The following is a 21,089-nucleotide window of genomic DNA, read 5'->3' on the forward strand; positions in this document are numbered from 1 at the left end:
AAAAATCTTATAATTCTCTTTTGAAACAACTTTTCTATGATCCTAATTAGAGAAGGTATCATTGAAATAAGTCTGTCTATAGTTAGATGCAACATCCCCTCCTTTAGTGAAAGTAGCCCGTTAAAATAGAATGATTATTACAGATTAATAATATTGCTGAAATAGAGAGATTTTACAATATGTTAATGGAAATACTATCCCAACCAGAAAAATTGTTGTTTTCTATTTTAATTAATGGGGTGTCAGGGGTGACAAATTCGCCTGCACGTGGTGCACTTTGCTGGATAACTTAAGAAGCTCTATCGACCCAAGGGCTGCCGGAATTAGTAGTTTCCTCTCAACAATTAATATAAAATTTAAACATTTAAAATACAAAGATTTACAATAAAATAACCAAAATTGGGGAGCAAATGAAACCCTTAAAAAGGAACTAAAAACTAGATTAGGTGAAAGCAATTAGAACCATAAATAACTACCCTAGACTAAAAAATAAAGACAAAACAGTACAAAATCCGTAAAAATAACTAACATATTTACTTTTTCATATCTACATATAATACTGGTAAATTACTATTTATCAGCCACCATTATTTATTTGATCCTTGATGTATAAAATTGGAAGCCTGTGACATGAAAAAATAATAAGCGAAAACGACAAAATTGCTTCGTCTGGTAACATTTCAGCTTGTGAGTGAGCGTATGTGTATCCTAGAGTAAATATTTCTGAGATACAATTATCTCTTGTGCAAGCCTGAATATAAAATCTGGCAGACATTACGAACAATGTGAAATATAACGTTCAAAGAAAGCGTAGGCAGCAAAGAAGGGTGTTTGAAAATAAAGTGGAAAATTCAAATGCCTACAGATATTTTCGTAGGAATTTTGACTTGTAGTTTAGTAAATTATTGGCTTATCTCAATTATTATATACGTAAAAATATATTTTTTTATTATGCGATACGAGGCAGATGTTTTAATTTCAATAAATATAATAGACATATCTTAGAACATTTACTACACTAGAATAAACATTGGCTGCTTTGGATTGACCACATCATCTACACAGGGGGCAGAGAGGTTATTTTGTTGATAAACATGCTTAGTATTCCATGTTGCCAGTGATTACTTAATTTTAACAGAAGAAAATAAAGTAATATAATAAATTATAGTAATTAGGAAAAACTGAGTTGCATTCTTTATTATAAAGCAAAAGAAAGAGTGAAACTCGTTTAATAACCAAAACTATTTTGTACTATATATTCGCACTAAACACTAAAAATAATTAATATTTTTAATTTGGATTCTTTAAATCACCAAATTTCCACACTCAGTGGCAACGCTGTAAATTTTGCCCAGAAATATTCTCGCGGTAAAGGTATTTGGCAACTGCGCTCGCTGTTTAATTTTAGATGGTGCACCAGGTGCACCTTTGGAACAGTATCAGTATTAGCCTGAATCCACATTGATACGTAATTACAGATCCGTAGGTACCACGTGATTGCTATCAGCCAATAACACATCCGATTTTGGGTCTCTCTTTCCTTGTATTATTGTCCAGAAATAACACGCGCGAAGATGGTTTACGCAATCAAGACAGCTTAAACTGGAAAGTCCAATGGACCAAACTTCAGAAATAGTCAAGTATTTTAAAGATCTACAGATAAATTGATCAGCCTCTTCAACGGCATCTATGCTTTTGGAAAAAATACCAAGTGACTGGTTGGAGTCTGTCTTCGTCACACTAATACTAGTAGTATTAGTAGGAGTAAGGGCGAGGGAGTTAGAGCTTGGCAAGTAGGCCTAAAGGTTCCTTCTCGGCAACCTCAGAATCAAAAGAAATAATAAATTCCTTGCGTTATGTGAACGATACAGTTCTACGTGGTAGAAAGTCTTGATGACTTCCCCAGGAAGGGCCGGGGTAGAATAGCCCTGTCGTAAAAGGCGACTAAAAGAGCAACCCCTTTGGTGGAAGATGTTGTCTACTTGCATCGCCCGGTTCAATACCACCACATAGGACTTAGGCGGCGTGAAGTGGTTCCATGGAACTTACGTTTCGCCGCCATGTCGATGTGTCCGTTTTCCAAAGGGGAAATGGAGAAGAAAAGTAAATGCATGATGGCGCCCTCACGACTAAAACTTTCCGGAGGTAAACTCGCCTCTTATTCGGATCTCCGGGCGGAGGCTGATCGGGGGGGTCCATCAGGCGGATCAAAAAGCCTTTAATTAGCAGAAAAATTAATTTCTGCAACATCAGAGGCCTATACACCAATATTAATGCAGTACACCAACACCTGCAATCAAATAAGCCTCACATTCTGGCATTGGCAGAAACAAAGGTGAAACCTTCAACAACAAACAAATGTTCACCTCATTTATCCTGGATACGATCTACACACCCGATTTCGACTAAACTTTGGATTGGCAGTATTTGTCAAGAACGATTTGAGTTGCCAGCGGGAGGAAACGCTTGAACCTGCGGACTTCGACGTCATGTGGTTCAAAATAATAACCAGTGGTGCCACGAAATTTATCTGCTGTATCTACAGACCACCCAGCGACACTCAATATAGACGGCCCTTTTTGAACCTGGTTGATTGCATTAACTATCTGCAAATTGACTACCCAAGCGCAGAAATCATCGTCATGGGTGATTTTAACGTTCACAATATCAACTAGCTGCGCTTCTGCAACAAGAACGATGATGAAGGACGAGAAGCTGAGCTATTTGCCACCATATGGGCTTACGCAGCTTGTGGAGGAACCTACCAGAATACCCGATCGAGACGGCGAGTTCGCGAGTCTCCTAGATCTGGTCTTGGCTTCAGACCCTGACTCGTACACAGTATCAGTACATGCCCCCCTAGGAACATCGGACCACAAATTGATAACATTCTCTTGCCAGTTGGAGGTTAAAACGCAGGATCCTCCGATGCCGCGGAAGGTATGGCACTATAAATCAGCAGAGTGGAACCATCTTCGGGAATTTTATCGCTCATTCCCTTGGAAAGAAGTCTGCTTTAGAACCAATAACATCTCAGAATGTGCAAACCAAATTACAGAGACGATCTTGGCAGGAATGGAAGCTTATATCCCTTTTTCTACTAAATGCGGACCAAACAACAAGCAATGGTTCAACCTGAATTCAAAAAGGCAGTAAAAACGCAGCATATTGCAAATGGCGTCAACATCCTTCCATCGAAAATCGGAGGAACTTTTTAGCCTCCAGAAATAGCTGCAAGCGAATTATTGATGAATGCAAAGAGAGTCACAACAACAGGATCAAAAACAAACTGCTAAACTGCCCAAATGGAACAAGATCTTTCTGGTCGGTATCGAAAGCCGTTAGTCAAGGATTTGCTAAGTCGGCCTTGACACCCCTAACAGCATATGATGGTTCTATCGCGGTAACAGCAAGGGAAAAAGCCAACTTACTGGGTAAACTCTTCGAGTCCAATTCTACTCTGCACTCGCAAGGCAAAACACCGCCATATTTGCCAAGGGTGAATTAATCGATGGGAGAAATTTCGTTTCCCCAACGAATTATAAATAAAATTCTTAAAAGCGTAGACACCAACAAAGCTTCTGAACCCGATGGAGTTCCAGCCCTAATACTAAAACGTTGTGCAGACGAATTGACTTCTCCCTTATGTAGACTGTTCACGGCATCGTATAAGCAGGGCCAATTTCCAACAAGCTGGAAAACTGCTCGAGTGCAAGCTGTATCCAAAAAAGGTAAGAAGACGATGCCCTCCAATTACCGCCCGATTGCACTAGTTCCAGTAATATCGAAGATTATGGAGAAAGCAGTCAACCAACAACTGTTAAGATATCTGGAATCATCTGGACTAATCAGCGATCATCAATACGGCTTCCGAAAGCTTAGATCCACCGGAGATCTTCTGGCCTACGTCACACACTTGTGGACGGAGGCCACGGAGAAGCACGGCGAGTCCCGCTCAGTCGCTCTTGACATTTCCAAGGCATTTGACAGAGTGTGGCATGAGGGACTACTAACCAAGCTCTCCTCAATCGGTATACGAAACTCATTATTGAATTGGATCAAAAGTTTTCTTGAACAACGAACAATCCAAGTAGCCGTCGACGGATACCTCTCCGACAAATGTAACATTAACGCTGGAGTCCCTCAAGGATGCATTCTATCCCCCACCCTTTTCTTGGTATATATCAACGATTTGCTAGGAACCACTGTCAATCGAATCTACAGCTTTGCGGACGATAGCACACTTATTTCCACATTTAAGTCCGCCAAACCAACGACAGCCGCAACTTCTCAGAAACTTAGGCAGCAACAAGTAGCTTCAACCAACAACGATATTAGAGCAATCTTGGAGTGGGGCGATAACAGTTTGGTCAATTTTAACGCTAAAAAAACGCAGGCTACAGTATTTACGATGAACACTGGCAGGGAAAACATTGCCAATGAAATCAACTTTTCATTTTCTAGGAGTCGAGGTCACCAACAGTGTGTCAGCTGCTGACTCTTTATAAGGCTCAAATACGCCCTTCCCTCGAGTATTGCTCGCATGTCTGGAGCTCTGCACCCAAGCATAGTTTAAACCTGCTGGATTCTATACAGAAGAGAGCTATTCGTCTTATCGATAAACCAGAACTGACAAGTCTGTGACGAGTCTGGATAGTCTGGAGCACAGGAGAAAGGTGGCCGATCTCTGTTTATTCTACCGTTATTATCACGGTAAGTGCTCCTCTGAGCTGGCAGGCCTGTTTCCACGCAGGGCTGTTCCGGCAAGAAGGACGCGTCTAGCAGTTGCGGCTCATCAACATCGAGTCCACTTGCCTACCCCAAGGACGTCGCTGTATCTGGACTCATTCATTTGGAGAACATCTTCTTTATGGAACGGGCTTCCACCTCACATATTTCCCGACGCATACAACCTACAGCGATTCAAGATAAATGCCCACAAATATCTTCGCGCAAGCACCACTCCAAGAATGACATAGGACTTTCCTCTTGTGCTTGTGTTTACCATAAAAAAAGGAGTTACTGGATAGCGTAGTAGCTAAAAGCGAAGCTATGAGGGCTCAAATTAAATATCAGCAAAACCAAAGCTATGGTTATTAGCAAAGATGGTGAGCTCCAGCAAACCTGGGCAAAGACAACCAACAGATTCAGTAAGTCACCGGCTATCTGGGATGCTTATTAAATAGTAAGTGGGATAGCAAGCAGGAGATAAGGTTCCGCATCGAGTAGGCTGGGGCAGCATTTAGCAACATGAAGGTTCTTACTTTTTGAGACTTGTCAATACCCCTATCTAAATCCTATCCAATTTTACCATGCAATAGCGTAGACTTTAACAAAAGCAATGTGTAGCCGAATAGAAGCTTTCGAGATGTGGTTCTACCGTCGCCTGCTATGAATATTAGGGCTAGACAGAATTAGAAGCTTCCCCGTCTTCAAAACGCAATCAAGAAAATCAATCAAATCAAAAAACGCAAGTTGGAATATTTTGGACTTGTTATCAAAGGGGAAAAGTACATATATCCGATAGAATATCATTCAAGGAAAAATCCAAGGAAAAAGCTGTCCAGGAGAAAGACGCACGCCATGGCTGAAAGACCTGAGAGAATGATATGGTGCTAATTCTACAGGCCTATTTCGTGCGTTGCTAATAAAATAAAAATCATAATGATAATCGCCGACGTCCTAGGAGAAAGAACTTTTTTTCAGTATGATTTCTTTAACAAAATCTACATATTTAATAAAAAGCCCTAGCTTTGATCTATGTAAGCTATATCAATTTAGCTTATAGAAGTACTCGTCCCGACACACATTATTCCAATAATTCCATTCTATTCCCGACTTTAGGTGGTTTTTGATCGTCTATATTTTATTATTTTACATTATATCTAACCTAATTGCTATAAGCTGGAAAACATAAAGAAATGTCTTTCAAATACTTCATAGTTAAACCTCGAGTTCACCTCTATAGCGTGGGCCTTTTTAAAGAAAGAGGCCCAAACACAACCAAAAAAGTTTTTCTTATTGGTCTCAGCAGGGGGTTTATTTTTCCGAATAATATCGATGTTCTTTTGAAGTGTTCGTTATAAAAACAAACTTATTAGAATTCGAGCTTTTCCCCTTATTTAGTGACTTCAGACGTACAATGGGCATTCAAGTAATAAGGCCTAAAAAATGTTTTATTCGGCGTGGAAAAGAATACAAACATTATTAAGGTAAGCGAAGAATATCTCAGAGGACAATAGGTGAACATCCCTATTTAAAGAGTATTATATAGGGTGTTAGTGTCATGCAGATATTTCTCATTATTTGTGAAGATAAGAAAAAATGCAAATAAAAGGAGTTTTAACCCAATAACGCCTAGCGTTACCGTATGGTCACAAGTGTTCAAGTTTCCTGTAAAAGGTGCTGCGGCTGTATTTTTTCGCCGGTCGGAGAGATGGCTCTGTCAGTCTCTTAAAAATAGGTCAACGTGTTGATTAGTTTATAACAGTTCTAGACGCCATTCGTACCAGACACGTGTGCGTGTAATTTATTTTGGTGTTTGTGCTATTGCGTAAAAGTGCTATGGAGCCAAACTTTGTGTAAGTTATAATAAGTATAGAGTTTTTAAATATATATATTATAAATATAGAGTTTATAAAACCGTTTCTAATTTTTTTAGCTAATGGGAATAAATATGAAAGATTGTATTAGTTATTTTTCCATCGAAATTTGAGTCATGTCATATTAGCTACAGATGTATATATAATAATGTAATAATAATAATAATAATAATAATAATAATAATAGGACGGTTTAAAAGATATAAATCCAGCAATAGCAGAAAGCAGGACAACGCGCTTTTCGTACGCTCAGAGAAATCTTTTTATAGAAAACTTAAGTTTTCAACCAGTCCTTGCGAAAATAACTATCCAACCAGCGATCAAATTTCAACATTCTGGAGTAGTCAATTAACAACGACAACACCATGTAATAACCAGGCAAGTTGGATAGATGAAGAGCGACAAAAGTCTCAACTTTTCGAGCAAATGCATCATCAGCCATTTACCGTTGAAGAGGTCTCCACTGTAATTAAAGGCCTTCACAACTGGAAAGCCCCTGGTCCAGACCACGTACATAATTATTGGATCAAAAAGCTGTGGTCAACCCACAAACAACTGACCACACTAATAAATGATCTGCTGATGGAACCGAACAAACTTCCAACGTTCCTCACTCAGGGATCAACTTTTCTGCTATCAAAAGATCCACAGAACACACAAGATCCAGCGAAATATCGGCCAATAACATGTTTACCAACACTGTATAAGCTGATAACCGCGTGTCTTACAGAGCGCATATACCAACATTGCGAGGACAACAACATTATTGCTGTTCAACAGAAGGGATGTGCTAGGGGAGACATGGGCTGTAAGGAGCAATTGACCATCGACTCCGTAATTTGCAACCAGGCCTATAGTAATAAGAGAAATCTCTACATCGCCTATGTCGATTACAAAAAGGCCTTCGATTCTATCCCACATGAATGGCTTATTGATGTCCTTAGGATATATAAAATAGATGAACGCATTGTGACTCTACTGGAGAGCACAATGGCGATATGGAGAACAACTATGCATCTACAACTTCCTACTGGAGAGAGTATTGAGACAAACACAATACCGATCCGTAAGGGTATATTCCAGGGCGACTCTCTGAGTCCACTTTGGTTCTGTATAGCCATGAATCCTCTATCATCTCGACTCAATTCCACCTCTTGCGGCTTTGCTATTAAGAAGAATAGTAGGGAAATCGCAAGAATCAATCATTTGCTCTATATGGACGATCTAAAGCTAATGGGTGCTACTAGTAATCAATTGGATCAGATGCTGAACATCGCTGATATCGGAATGAGGTTTGGGCTGGATAAGTGTCGTATTAACAACATTGTACGAGGAAAGATGCAGCCGGGATCCTTTGAGATGCAGGATGGCCAAACTATAGATGCCATGGAAGAGGGTGATACATACAAATACCTGGGAATGGTGCAGGCAGCGCGAATAGACCACCGAACAATGAAAGATAAACTCACTGCTGAGTTTACAACAAGAGTAAAGCACATAGTGAAAACGAGCCTCAACAGTAAGAATCTATTTAAGGCGTTGAATACGTATGCCTGTACAGCACTAACATATTCCTTTGGAATTGTGGGATGGAGCAAGACGGACATCCAGAACTTGCAACGGAAGGCACGAACATTATTGACTAAGGCTCAAAAACACCACCCTCGAAGTGCCACAGAAAGAACTACGCTACCAAGACATCAGGGAGGTAGAGGATTGGCAGACATTGGCAAACAGTTTGACCGACAAATTTCAGTTCTGAGAAATTTCTTTCATGAAAAGGCTAGATCGTCCGCTCTGCACCGTGCTATATGCGAGGTCGATGACTCTACACCTCTGAAACTGAAGAATCGCGAAATCGAAAGTCACCACGTCACTGATGAAAAAAAACATCGATCATGGGCACAAAAACCACTGCACGGGAGACACGTCAACGAGGTTAGCCAGCGACATGTCGACACCAGCGCGTCGAACTACTGGTTAACTTCAGGACAACTGTTTCCCGAAACAGTTTCCTCTTGGCCATACAAGACCAAGTTATTCCAACTAGAAACTACTTGAATTGCATTATTTCGGATCCTTCAGTACAGAGCGACAAATGTCGATATGGATGCCAAGTGACAGAATCCATCGAACACATAACGGGAGGATGTCAAACGTTTGCCCAAACTGAGTATAAGGCACGTCATGACTGCGTGGGAAAAATACTGCACCAAGAACTTGCAGTTAAACTGAACCTCTTGAGGACGGACAAAGTTCCATATTACAATTATACTCCAGAGCCAGTTCTTGAAAATGGCGAGTATAAATTGTACTGGGACCGAACTGTTCTCACCGACCAAAGAACTGTCAACAATAGACCAGATCTTATCCTGGTGGATAAGCGACTAAGGAGAACCACGCTGATTGACGTTGCTATACCTAATAACAATAACCTCCAAGGAAAATACAACGAAAAGATCATCAAATATGGAGCATGTTCAAACAATTTCGATAATAATCTCGTCAACTGGACTTATACCAAAAACCCTTGTAGAGAACCTCAAAACGTAAAACGTAAAACGGGAGTGTGATTGCCGCAAGGCAAAAATCTATAATAATAATAATAATAATAATATAAATAAGTTGTTTAAAGATACAGTCGGTGGCAGCTACATATATAAGTAAAAAATCAGTCGTGCGGGTTTCTATAGAGTGTTTTGTTTTTTGCATCGTGGTTAGTAATTTATTGAACAATTTGTTATCCGTCAACATCCTTTTAAATTGTTAAATTATAATTATTTTTATTAATACAATTGAAAACACGTGTTTATGCTTGATATTAATAAATGTATTTTTTACTTAAAAGCATAACCCAAAAGTAGAAAGCAAAGAATTGCTGAAATAATGCCGTTGTGTACCTTGGACCGGTCCAAGGTACATGACTTATTACAAAGCACAATCTTATTGAAAATAATATAATTTTTACTTTTATTTTAATTATATAGGTATACCATATTAAAATGCCTCGACGAGTAAAGTAGGTGCAAAAAGAGCGCATATAAACTCACAGAATATAATTGCGGCAGCTAATAAATGTATCAGTGGGAAGTTATCAATTAGGGAAGCGGCAAGATGCTATGACATATCCAAAACTACGCTTATCAGACACGTACAATCTTTTAGAAATTCGGGAGCTGAAGAATTTTCATATGTTGCTGTCCTGAAAACCTATCTTCTTACTGCTGCACGCCTGAATTATGGGTTGACTAAAATGGATGTTCGTACCTTAGCATACCAGTATGCAATTGCAAATAATAAGTTACATCCGCCTTCTTGGGACCAAAATAAGATAGCTGGAAAGGAATGGCTAAGGCAGTTCCTTAAAAGACATGCAGATTTGTCTCTTCGGAAGCCCGAGCCTACAAGTTTGGCCCGATCAACGCCTTTTAGTAAAACAAACATAACTACCTTCTTTAGGAATTACAAAGAAGGCCTATCTAGTGGAAATTTCACACCAGAAGAAATTTGGAACTGCGATGAGACAGCCCTAACAACTGTCCAACAAAAATAATCGGACCCAAGGGAATAAAACAGTGCAGAACGAGGACAAAACGTTACACTTATAGCCTCAATAAATGCAATTGGCAATCACATCCCGCCAATGATGATATTTCCAAGAGGAAATTTTAAGGCCCATATGCTGAAGGTTTGTCCAGTTAGAACCATAGGAGGTGCAAATCCGTCCCGTTGGTCAAACGAAACATTGTTTTTGCAGTATTTAAATCACTTCAAGAATCATGTGGAACCATCAATTAAAGATCCAGTCATATTAGTCTTAGACAATTACGATAGCCATGTGAATATACCAGGTATTAATTTTGCAAAGAAAATGGCATTATTCCGATTACGTTCCACCCCCATACTAGTCACAAAATTCAACCGCTCGACAGAACAGTTTTTGGGCCCATGAAAACTTATTATAATGCCGCATGTAGCGAGTGGATGATTATGCATCCTGGACAAATCATTACGATTTATAATGTAGCTGAGCAGGCAAGGCATTTCCAAAAGCATTTACTACATCCAACATTCAGAAGGGGTTTGAAGTAAGTGGTCTTTATCCAGTCAATGAAAATATTAACTCTGAAGAGAGCGAGTTTTTATCATCATATGTGACCGATCGTCCTTTAGATCAGTCTACTGACGGTCGTAAACAAGTCAACGTTAAACCGAATGGGGAACAAGCTGAAGTCACGGCTCAGAAAATGGATGGCTCTACCCTCTATATCGAATTTTTTCTTCAAGGAGGACCATCAGGAAATGTTATTACACCTAAAATGTTACGGCCCTATCCGAAAGCACCGGCTCGCAAAATGAAGTCAGGTAGAGCTAGAGGAAAGTCACGTATCCTTAGTGATACTCCAGAGAAAAATAAAATAGAGGGCTTTAAAAAGAGAAAGACTTTAGCAAATGCATCATCTGGAAAAGTTCAAGCAGTTACTAAGAGAATAGTTGAAGAGCGTGATTTAAAAAATGTACCAAAAAGCGTTGCTAAATATGATAATGGATCAACTTCAAGTAGTGATGAAGAAACATTTGAAGACAGTAGCTAGAGAGGAAGAATTAATAAATGACCAAAATATATACGGCTTGTCTGAAGATTTTGACAAGGAGACTTCGTTTTAGTGAAAGTCGCTGGAAAGAAATCGTTCACTTGTTATGTTGCCGAAATACTAAATAGTGGGACTCATAACGAACTTAAATATTTATGCAGAATTTTAAGCATCAATAAATTTATAAATGAGTCAACAGAGACCTATGCTTTTCTGCGTAGTGATATTATACGTAACCTTCCGCAGCCGCACAAAATAAACGGAACTGCACGCTCCAGTTTGATGTTGAATTTAGTGGATTTAATGTTAAATAAGTATTTGTTTGCAAATATATTCATTCGATTAATAACGTTTTCTATGTCTTTAAGATATTTAATAAAAATCTTTCAAAATTCATTTCCATTCCTTTTTTTATAACTGACCCAAGGCACAACATATACTGGTGCAAGGTACAATACTCGTTTGTACCTTAAGTCATCTTTTAAGGGCTAGCTGAAACGTATTTTTCAAAAAACTGGTACGTTAAAATTATGTTTAAAAACCCAAAGTCACAATCTTAAGGTATAGGTGTAACACAAATTTGTAAATTTAGGATGCAATACAAGTTCAGGCATAGATAATAAAATTTGTATAATAGTAACAACTAAACCGTGCTACTGAATATTTAATTGACTATAAGCAATAGGTATACAAAAATATAAAGTTTTATGGGCTTAACACAATATTAGGACAATGTAGTTATAAGCCTTTTCCTTGTATTATTTCGAAAAGCATTTATAGATGGCGAGAGATCTGATATATAGAAAGAATCAACATGCATTTCCAAACCAAAAGATGTTAATAAGCAGCTCAGAGCAAGTTTACATTGAGCGTATTTTTAGCAGAAAAGTTAATGTTAAAGTCACCAGTTAAGATTATAGAAACACATGAAGGTAAGGATCTTAGTATTGATTCTAATTCAAGCAAGAAGACCTCAGAACAAGATGATGGTGAACGATAAACACACAATATATACAGGTTTAAAATATTGGAGAACATAGCACAACACTTAAATTTCACAACTAAAATCACTACATTCAAAACTCCTAAATTAAAGCCATTTATTACACATTCATCATGAAGCATTATCAAAGATCCCCCATGTGGTTGTTTAGTCCGGCAAAATTTTGAAATAATACTATAATTAGTGATAATATTTAGTCACACAAGTTGCAATATTATAGGAAAAGCTGCGTTTAAAAATTTCTTTGCGATGCCGTGGGATCTCCAGAGGATTTCGATGTCTTATATTGACTCGGTTTTTGAAGGTGGTAGACAATGGTACAGTGAAAACATCTTTTCGGACTTGCATTGTCTTATTTATTTAATGTAACACGACGTTATTGACTCGGCTAGTAACAGCCCTGCACTTAACTCTATCTATTAGGTAGGGAGGACATTTATCAATTTGTGTGATACCCCATGTGGTCTTCGTATACCAAATATGTATCTCACACAAGCATTTTGAAGCTTTTGCAAACGCTTCTTGTCCCTATGATCAAGACAAGGCCATAAACAGTGTCACATAAATTCAGATGTGCAAGAATCGGGGAATCGCAGAGCATCTTTCGTTATAGGGATTTAAGCATCGAATAACCTTTTTGTAACTTTCTTGTTACATGGTGAGAACATTTCAAGTCAATATCCATGTATATACCGAGTTTCCTACTTATGTTTTGAAATGAAATTGGTTCATTATTGATATGCAAATGAATGCAATTAAGAAGGTTTTGTCTTAAAATGCATTTAGTAAATCACATAGCGACAGACTTCTTCGGATTTAGCTGTAATTGCAAACAATGCCTCAAGGATTGGTCATACAGCAATTTTAGGTCTTCATTTAAACAATGGTTGGCATATTCAGATAAAGAAGGACACCCAAAATACTTCCCTGTAGTATGCCAGATGAAAGACTCCCATCCTCTGAATATTTGTCATCCAAACAAACCCTCTGTTTCCTATTAGTAACAAAGCTTTTCATGAGATCCACTGCCTTAGTAGAAAATGACCAATTCTTGGTTTTGTAGACATTCACGTGCCGGACCTTAATCCATTTGAATATGTCTGGGACAATTCAACAACATCCGACAACAATAAGAACACTAGATAATCTTCAGAATGTTCTTATTGACTTATAGGAAAATATGCCACGTCAGTACATTTAGAACCTGCTTAGAAGCCTTCGAAGTCGAATGGAAGCTGTAATCAGATCCAGCTACTAGAATTTTATTCACTTCCATCGATGATTAATTTTGCAAATAAATGGAAAACGATGACAGATACGAGAATAGTGCAAGAGACCAGAAAGCTGAAAAAAGAATCAGAAAATAAAAATTTCATATACGTATTATTGAAGGCTACTCCAGAGAGAGATTCTAAAAAATATTTTATATCCCAGAATTATCACAGAATATAAAAGCGAATACGCAAAATACGAGGGAAAAACTTTGCCACCTTGTACAACTCTCGAGAAATAACTGATTAATGAATGAATTGAAGGTAAGGTAAGTACACATAAAGATCCTGATGGAATTCTGGAGCCTCACCCAGAGTTCTCAGAAACCAAAGAACTTGGAAATGGTAATAAATCATCCTGGTTTCACGTCTTGAATTAGGTGTAAATAGCTTGAGGTTTTCTCGTTCTTATCTGAATTGAATTAAGAATTTCCTTGCCGCATATACGAACTTCTCGAAGAACATTCTAACTAAAGCATACGTGAGCATGGATGATATTCTGAGAGGCAATCTAGGAAACTTAAGATTTCGCTCTCAAAAGACGAATGATTAATGAATGAATAATGTTTATTGGAGGTACTAACGTGAAACAGAAGTTTACGTAAGAATCCTAAGATTTCTAGAGGCCTCATCTCATCTGGAGCCTCGCTTGAGCTCGTCTCATCCTTCTCTGAAGAAAATAAGGAATTCATTTAGGGAACACACGTAGTTTTAATTTCTTACTTGAAAACCTTGCATGCTATGAACAAAAGGCAGAGAATTAAATTTGCTCTAAACTGAATATCATGGGATATTAGAGTACTATCACCCCGTACAAATATTTGCGTTCAATTAAATAAACCTTGTATAAATATATACTTTCAAACTTTCAAGTCTTGCAATCGAAACAGGTTTAAACAGTTCCTAAAATTTTTTGACGTAAATAGGTATTAAACTGCTTAACCAGAGTGCCCAAGTTAACTCGGGATTGTGTGTCATGCCAATTTTCCAAGGCCCTAGTAAACTCGAGTATTGTGAATCTTTTGTAATATCGTGCGGCATAAACCGAGTTAACTTGTGGTAATCGACAATACGTATCCTCACCTCGCTTGGGCTTATCGGTGAGTAAAATGCAGTGACGAGGAAATTTAATAGGATAGTAGGTTTTGATCATTATTGAACTCCTTCTCTACTGAACCGTATGTAAATTATATCGCTTTCCACGTAATTCCGCTGTTTTATATTTCTTTTACAAATTTTAATGTAAAATATGCCGAGCATTCACAAGATCTGAATTAAATTACTTACCTAAGATCTGGAATAGCGTTGGCAGCTACTGTATGTGGAACAGCTTCAGCAGGTGGCACAGCAACAGGAGGCTGCTGAGCAGATCTTAGCAAAATTTGTTGAAACTGGATTTGGTGTAGTATTACTGGTAGCTCGTAATGATGGAAGAAGTAGATCATCGAATGCTAGAACAAAAAAATTGTGTTTAGCCCTAGTCAGTTTGCAATACAACTTTTACTTCAAGAGAATCTTTAGAAAATGACCTATATAAATATAGAATCAATCACAAATAATAGAGAACTTGTTATTGAAAATATAATAAAAATACATACGGAAAAGAGAGCAGAAACATAGCTGCTAAAGCGACTGTGAAAATTTTCTATAAATTTAAAAGCTTTATTATTGCAAACACAAACGTTTTTTGGCTTGTCAAATGTCATTGTGGACATTCATAACAATGTCAAATTTTTAGAGAACCAGTACAATAAAGATTTAAGGTATTTACAGGTGCTGCAACAGAATATCAAGTGTGAGAATAAATATACAATAGCGATTTAATTAGATAGTCTATTCTATACACTCATCCCTAGATTGATGTCAGGGCAATCTTCCTCATAGTCTACTAGAATGATCGGCGCTTTTCCAAATGAGTTAGTCATGTCAAAACATTTCTCCACAACTATGTTGACTTTGTCGGTCTCTTTAATATACTTTTGTTTAGATATAGAGGTGCTGGATTATGAATGGCACATTTATGTTTATTTGTCCGCTTCCGTCCAATTTTATCTAATCAGGCTTCTTTGGCAGCACTTCATAGATTTGGTGCTGTTTGTGTGAAATGATTCAGTGGCATTTCAACATATATCGATGTTTTATGGGAGTGAAGAGTGCAGTCACTCAAGACTCATCTATTTAGAGCTATTTGTAGTCAAAACTTGAAATATAAGGAGATGAATAGTATCCTAATATAAATCGAGCCACTTTTTAATAGTCGACCTTTATCTCCTATGAATGATGATTCCAACGACTTGTTACTTTCAATCTTGATCACTTTTTAACTTTGAAAGCCTTATAGCCATTTCCAGAACTTAATTTTTATCTTCTATAGCTATAAATCGTCTTAACAATTGGTAACTTCTTCAAAGAATTAATCAATATTTTGGGTATCGTTGGTCATAAGAATACCTACATTCTTTGCATCAGAGAAATAAATGACATGAACACACCTGTATTTCGGTCGGTACAGTTATACTAATAAAAGATACTGTTGTGCCCTGTATGCATTGGCGAATAGGTCGCGTCGTAGAAGTCGTAGCATTTTATTTATTTTTTTATGTTATAATGTAATAATTTAAAAGCAAAAAAAGAGCGCACCGCTGTATATATGCTTGGCTTAAGAGCGAGGTTGCCATAACGTTGCAGATAGGGGCTGCCCACAGGAAAAAAATATTGTTTTTACGCCTGGTGTCCCTAGTAGCTGGCCTATATACGCAGGCCTACGCTGGCGACTTAATAATCCTTTGCCGAAGGAAGGAAGACGCCACAATACACGGCCCAATGATGAAGGCCCTACCTATAGTGAACAAATCGTGCCTTTCTGAGAGCCTAAGGATTAGCCAACTCCAAAAAAGCAGAGATGCTACTATTCACAAGGAAATGTAACTTTTGCACATCTCCAGTTGTGTCTCTGGGAGGCGTGCAAGTGGAATACTCCAGGACTGTTTGGTTTCCATAAGATTCCAAACTCTCCTGGTACGATCACCCAGACATTAGGATTAAGAAGACCACCTGGGCGCTTTGGGCTTGCAGTAAGGCTTTCGGTCACACTTAGGATCTGTCACCAAGATCTTACTGGATCTACTCATCTTTTATCAAATCTCTTCTGACCTACGAGACTATCGTTTGGTGGCCCTCTACGGAGAAGGCAAAAATTCGGCCTTAACTGAATAGATTCCAACGCATTCCATGCCTAACTATAATGGGTTCCTTCGATCGGCTTTAACTAGAGCGCTTAGGCTACATGCCCACGGGCTACTAAGACAGGTCATACAAAAATCTAGTCATAAGCGGTAAAGGAATGTTTTTTTCTTCTAATGGACGGTGACTACATGGCACCTGTGACAGTGAATAGTACGGGTTTTATGACCGCTACCCCAAGCAGAGAGCAGTAGTAGGACTCCAATGGGCTTTCATTGATAAACAAGGGGACTATCTCAGATGGGTCCAGAATGAACAATAGACCTAGTGCAGGGTTCTGTGGTAGGACCCCATTTACCAGGAGGGGCTACTTGCTGGGGGCACGCAACTGTTTTCCAGGTTAAAGTCTTCGCCGTATTAAAATGCAGACAGAAAATTCTAAATTACTGTCGTTTCAATCTGCTCGGAGAGCATTAAGGCTGGCATTAAGGTTACTACGTCCCAAAAGCTGGGCTTCAAGCTCCAAGGATATAAAGATCCTAGAGCAACTGGTGAAGGTGGGCTGCAGGGTTCAGTTTGTCTGGATACCTGGCCACTTTTTTTTTTTTTTTTTTATGGTAAAAACAAGCACAAGAGCAAAGTCCTATGTCACTCTTGGAGTGGTGCTTGCGCGAAGATATTTGTGGGCATTTATCTTGAATCGCTGCAGGTTGTATGCGTCGGGAAATATGTGAGGTGGAAGCCCGTTCCACAAAGAAGATGTTCTCCAGATGAATGAGTCCCGATACAGCGACGTCCTTGGGGTAGGCAGGTGGACTCGATGTTGATGAGCCGCAACTGCTAGACGCGTCCTTCTTGCCGGAACAGCCCTGGGTGGGATCAGGCCTGCCAGCTCAGAGGAGCACTTACCGTGATAATAACGGTAGAATAAACAGAGATCAGCCACCTTTCTCCTGTGCTCCAGACTATCCAGACTATTTGTCAGTTCTGGTTTGTCGATAAGACGAATAGCTCTCTTCTGTATAGAATCTAGCAGCTTTAAACTATGCTTGAGTGCAGAGCTCCAGACATGCGAGCAATACTCGAGGGAAGGGCGTATTTAAGCCTTATAAAGAGTCAGCAGCTGTTGTGGTGTATACAGTTTTTTTGTTTTGAAAAGTTTTGTTTTTTCCGAGTTTTTTGGAAGCTGCCCTGGCGATCTCGGCAACGTGGTCATGCCAGGACACACTGTTGGTGACTTCGACTCCTAGAAGATGTAAAGATGATTTCATTGGCAATGCTTTCCCTGCCATAACCAGCTCCGGGCCACCAAGGTTAGTCTTCATCGTAAATACTGCAACCTGCGTTTTTTTAGCGTTAAAATTGACCAGATTGTTATCGCCCCACTCCAAGATTGCTCTAATATCGTTGTTGGTTGAAGCTACTTGTTGCTGCCTAAGATTCTGAGAAGTTGCGGCTGTCGTAGGCTATGCAGGAAATAAGAGAGCGGACTCCGTTGCTAGACTAGGATCCCCGAAACGCTTGACATTGAAAATAGTCAACTAATTTATTTACACACTTCATTACAAAAAGACGACTACTAAAGAGATTTATTTTGACTGTATTTATTTACAACTATTTAAATTTCTCGCTACTATTCCGAACTTTAAACTAAACTGACGGCTCCTTATATACTTGGCAGCACGCTGTTCTGGAAGATTCTGGCTAACCTTTAAGACGTCGTGCCGGGTGCCACTTCTGTCATTCCGGAATGATGGAGAATCAGCTGATTTCTTGGTGTTTACAATATCGTTACGCTGCCCCAACCTTAAGTTCATTTTGGTCCAGAAATTATTCCAAAGACCTTGTACCTTTGGTCTTTGGCATTGACATCATATGCATCCTTCATTCAATCGCTGGAAGCTTAAATGGAAATGCCAACTTCATTATGATTGAGATCCATTCTCATACGTAATGCACTGATGTAGTCCTCCCCGGCAACATCGGTTCCTGGCGGGTAACCAAACTTTAAATCGAATGGGAGACAGAGTTCTCTTTCCATCACTATTCAAGCCGAAGACTTGCCTATGGTTTTAAGGATGGCCGATCGATAAGCCAGCAGAAACAAATGAAGAGATCTATCCCAGTCTCTTTCGTGGCTAGAGACTACTTTAGCTAAATACCGATTAATGGTCCATGCCAACTGACTGCGGGTCTTATGCAGTAGTTCTCGCTTTCTTGATTCCAAGCTTCTTACACAAACTTCGTTCTTATTATTCACCGCTGAAGGTCTATAGGACAGGTTATCGATAGCGCTGTCGTCTAAGGTTACAATTTTATTTTCAACATGCTAGATCCTGTTCTCCTCCAATAAAAGAATCTAATTCTCTAGTGAAGGATACTTTTTTCAACTTCTTATTTTCCAAAATCTTTTTTTCTAGTCTGACAGAAATCTCTCTCAGTTCTTAAATTGGTGAGTTTTTATTATAATTTAGCTTCCAGGTTCACATAATTTTCTAGTAATTTAGCTTCCAAACCTTGTACATTGACCGATAAGTATCGCTTGCAACAGCAAAAACAAAGTTGTCTCGGTCATCATTCCTGTTCGTTAGGTGTAAATTGAAATAATGGAAAATAGTCAACTAATTTATTTACACATGTCACTACGAAAATACGATAACTCATGATTACTAGAGAAATTTATTTTTACTGTATTTATTTTCAACTATTTAAATTTCACGCCAATATTCCGCACTTTACTTCACTGAACTGACAACTGACTACTCTCGGAGCAGCCGTTTATATACTCGGCTGAACGTTGTTTCGGAAGATTCTCGCAAATCTTCCAGACGTCGTGCGGTGTACCGCTTTTGTCATTACGGAATGACGCAGAATTAGCTGGTATTCTCGGTGTTTACAATATCGTAACAATACTATAGGTATTTCAGAAAGCACAGAATTCCGGTGATGTTGGGAGCAGGATGAAACCAAATATAATGTAACACCTACAGTTAACCCAGCTACATTTAGTTCTTTAGACCTTTAGATTTATTTTGGTCCACTATTATTTATTTTTCTCCAATGTACAGTTGATTGACGTCCAATTCACACCCCACTTTCGACACCAATGTAGCGTTTTTCCTGTTCGTTAGGTGTAAATTGAAATAATGAAAAATAGTCAACTAATTTATTTACACATTTTACTACGAAAATATGATCACTCATGATTACTACAGATATTTATTTTTACTGTATTTATATTTAAATTTTACGTCAATATTCTAAACTTTACTTCACTGAACTGACAACTGACAACTCTCGAAGCAGCCGCTTATATACTTAGCAGAACGCTGTTTCGGAAGATTCTCGCAAATCTTACAGACGCCGTGACCGCTTCAGTCATTACGGAATGACGGAGAATTAGTATATTTTTATTACAATATTGTAGCAATGCCATAGAAATTACAAAAAAAAACCAGAATGCCGGTAGTGTTGGGAGGTGGATGAAACCAAATATAATGTAACACCTACAGTTAACCCAGCGATATTTAGTCCATTAGACCAGACATATAATAGTGAGTGCCTCATCGGTTTTTCCAAAACTGTTAGCTTTTAGGAAACCTTGATGAGGCACGAGGGATCCATTCGGAGACAGACTATGTACATAACAGGCTCTTGGACTGCCCGCTGCCTTAAACTTCACTTCAATTCTATTCAAGATAATTGGTTGTAGTTTATCTTAACATCTACATTAATGAAACAGCTCTTATAAAACAATAAAAAAAGTGAAATACAATAAAGCCGTCAAAAATCGGAATCCTAATATGTGAAATGATTATTATCTTAATGTATGATTACCACATTTTGACGATACTTCAATTTGAAAGCCATTCCAATCCACCTTGTATTAATTATACCGGTCTGTTTATGACTATGTAAGAGCTAAGTTAATGTTATGAATGTTTAAGCCTTCAAAGACAGGCCTTCTTGCTCATTACGGAGGCATGGAAGTACTACTTGGACTGCCCTTTGCACATATACCTGCAGGGGGAAGCCATAAGAACTAATTACAGGCTGCACCATATCATAAATGGCATCTCGGCAAACAAAGTCTGGATGGAATTAACTGAACTGGTTGAGAAGGTGTGCGATCACAGCACATTTGGTATGCCATCAGACCTAATGCCAAGACAAATACGAGTTCATCCTCGTTCAACATACCAGACCAAGCGGACTGGGATCAGAAACGGATGGAACTAAAGAAAGCGGACATCCGAGTATATTCAGACGGTTCCAAAACCAATTTTGGAGTGGGAGTTGGAATATACTTCACTAACTCAAGGACAAAAAATTTCTAACTGCCTTGGGAAACACTCATTATATCATCATCAAACACTCATACTGCTTGGGGAAGTGAACAAAATTACCCTAACATGGATTCCGAGACATTCTGGGC

General features: G+C 38.6%; 1 protein-coding gene across 1 annotated transcript in view; it reads right to left on the minus strand.

Moving 5' to 3' along the window:
- Positions 1-21,089, minus strand: part of LOC126744359 (membralin) — a 430,191-nt gene that overhangs the window by 16,661 nt on the left and 392,441 nt on the right. The window contains exon 10 of the mRNA XM_050451737.1: positions 14,759-14,922. Coding sequence (XP_050307694.1) covers positions 14,759-14,922 — 164 coding nt within the window. The remainder of the gene's footprint in view (positions 1-14,758; positions 14,923-21,089) is intronic.

This window comes from Anthonomus grandis, chromosome 14 (genome assembly GCF_022605725.1).
Source record: "Anthonomus grandis grandis chromosome 14, icAntGran1.3, whole genome shotgun sequence".
NCBI classification, from domain to species: domain Eukaryota; kingdom Metazoa; phylum Arthropoda; class Insecta; order Coleoptera; family Curculionidae; genus Anthonomus; species Anthonomus grandis.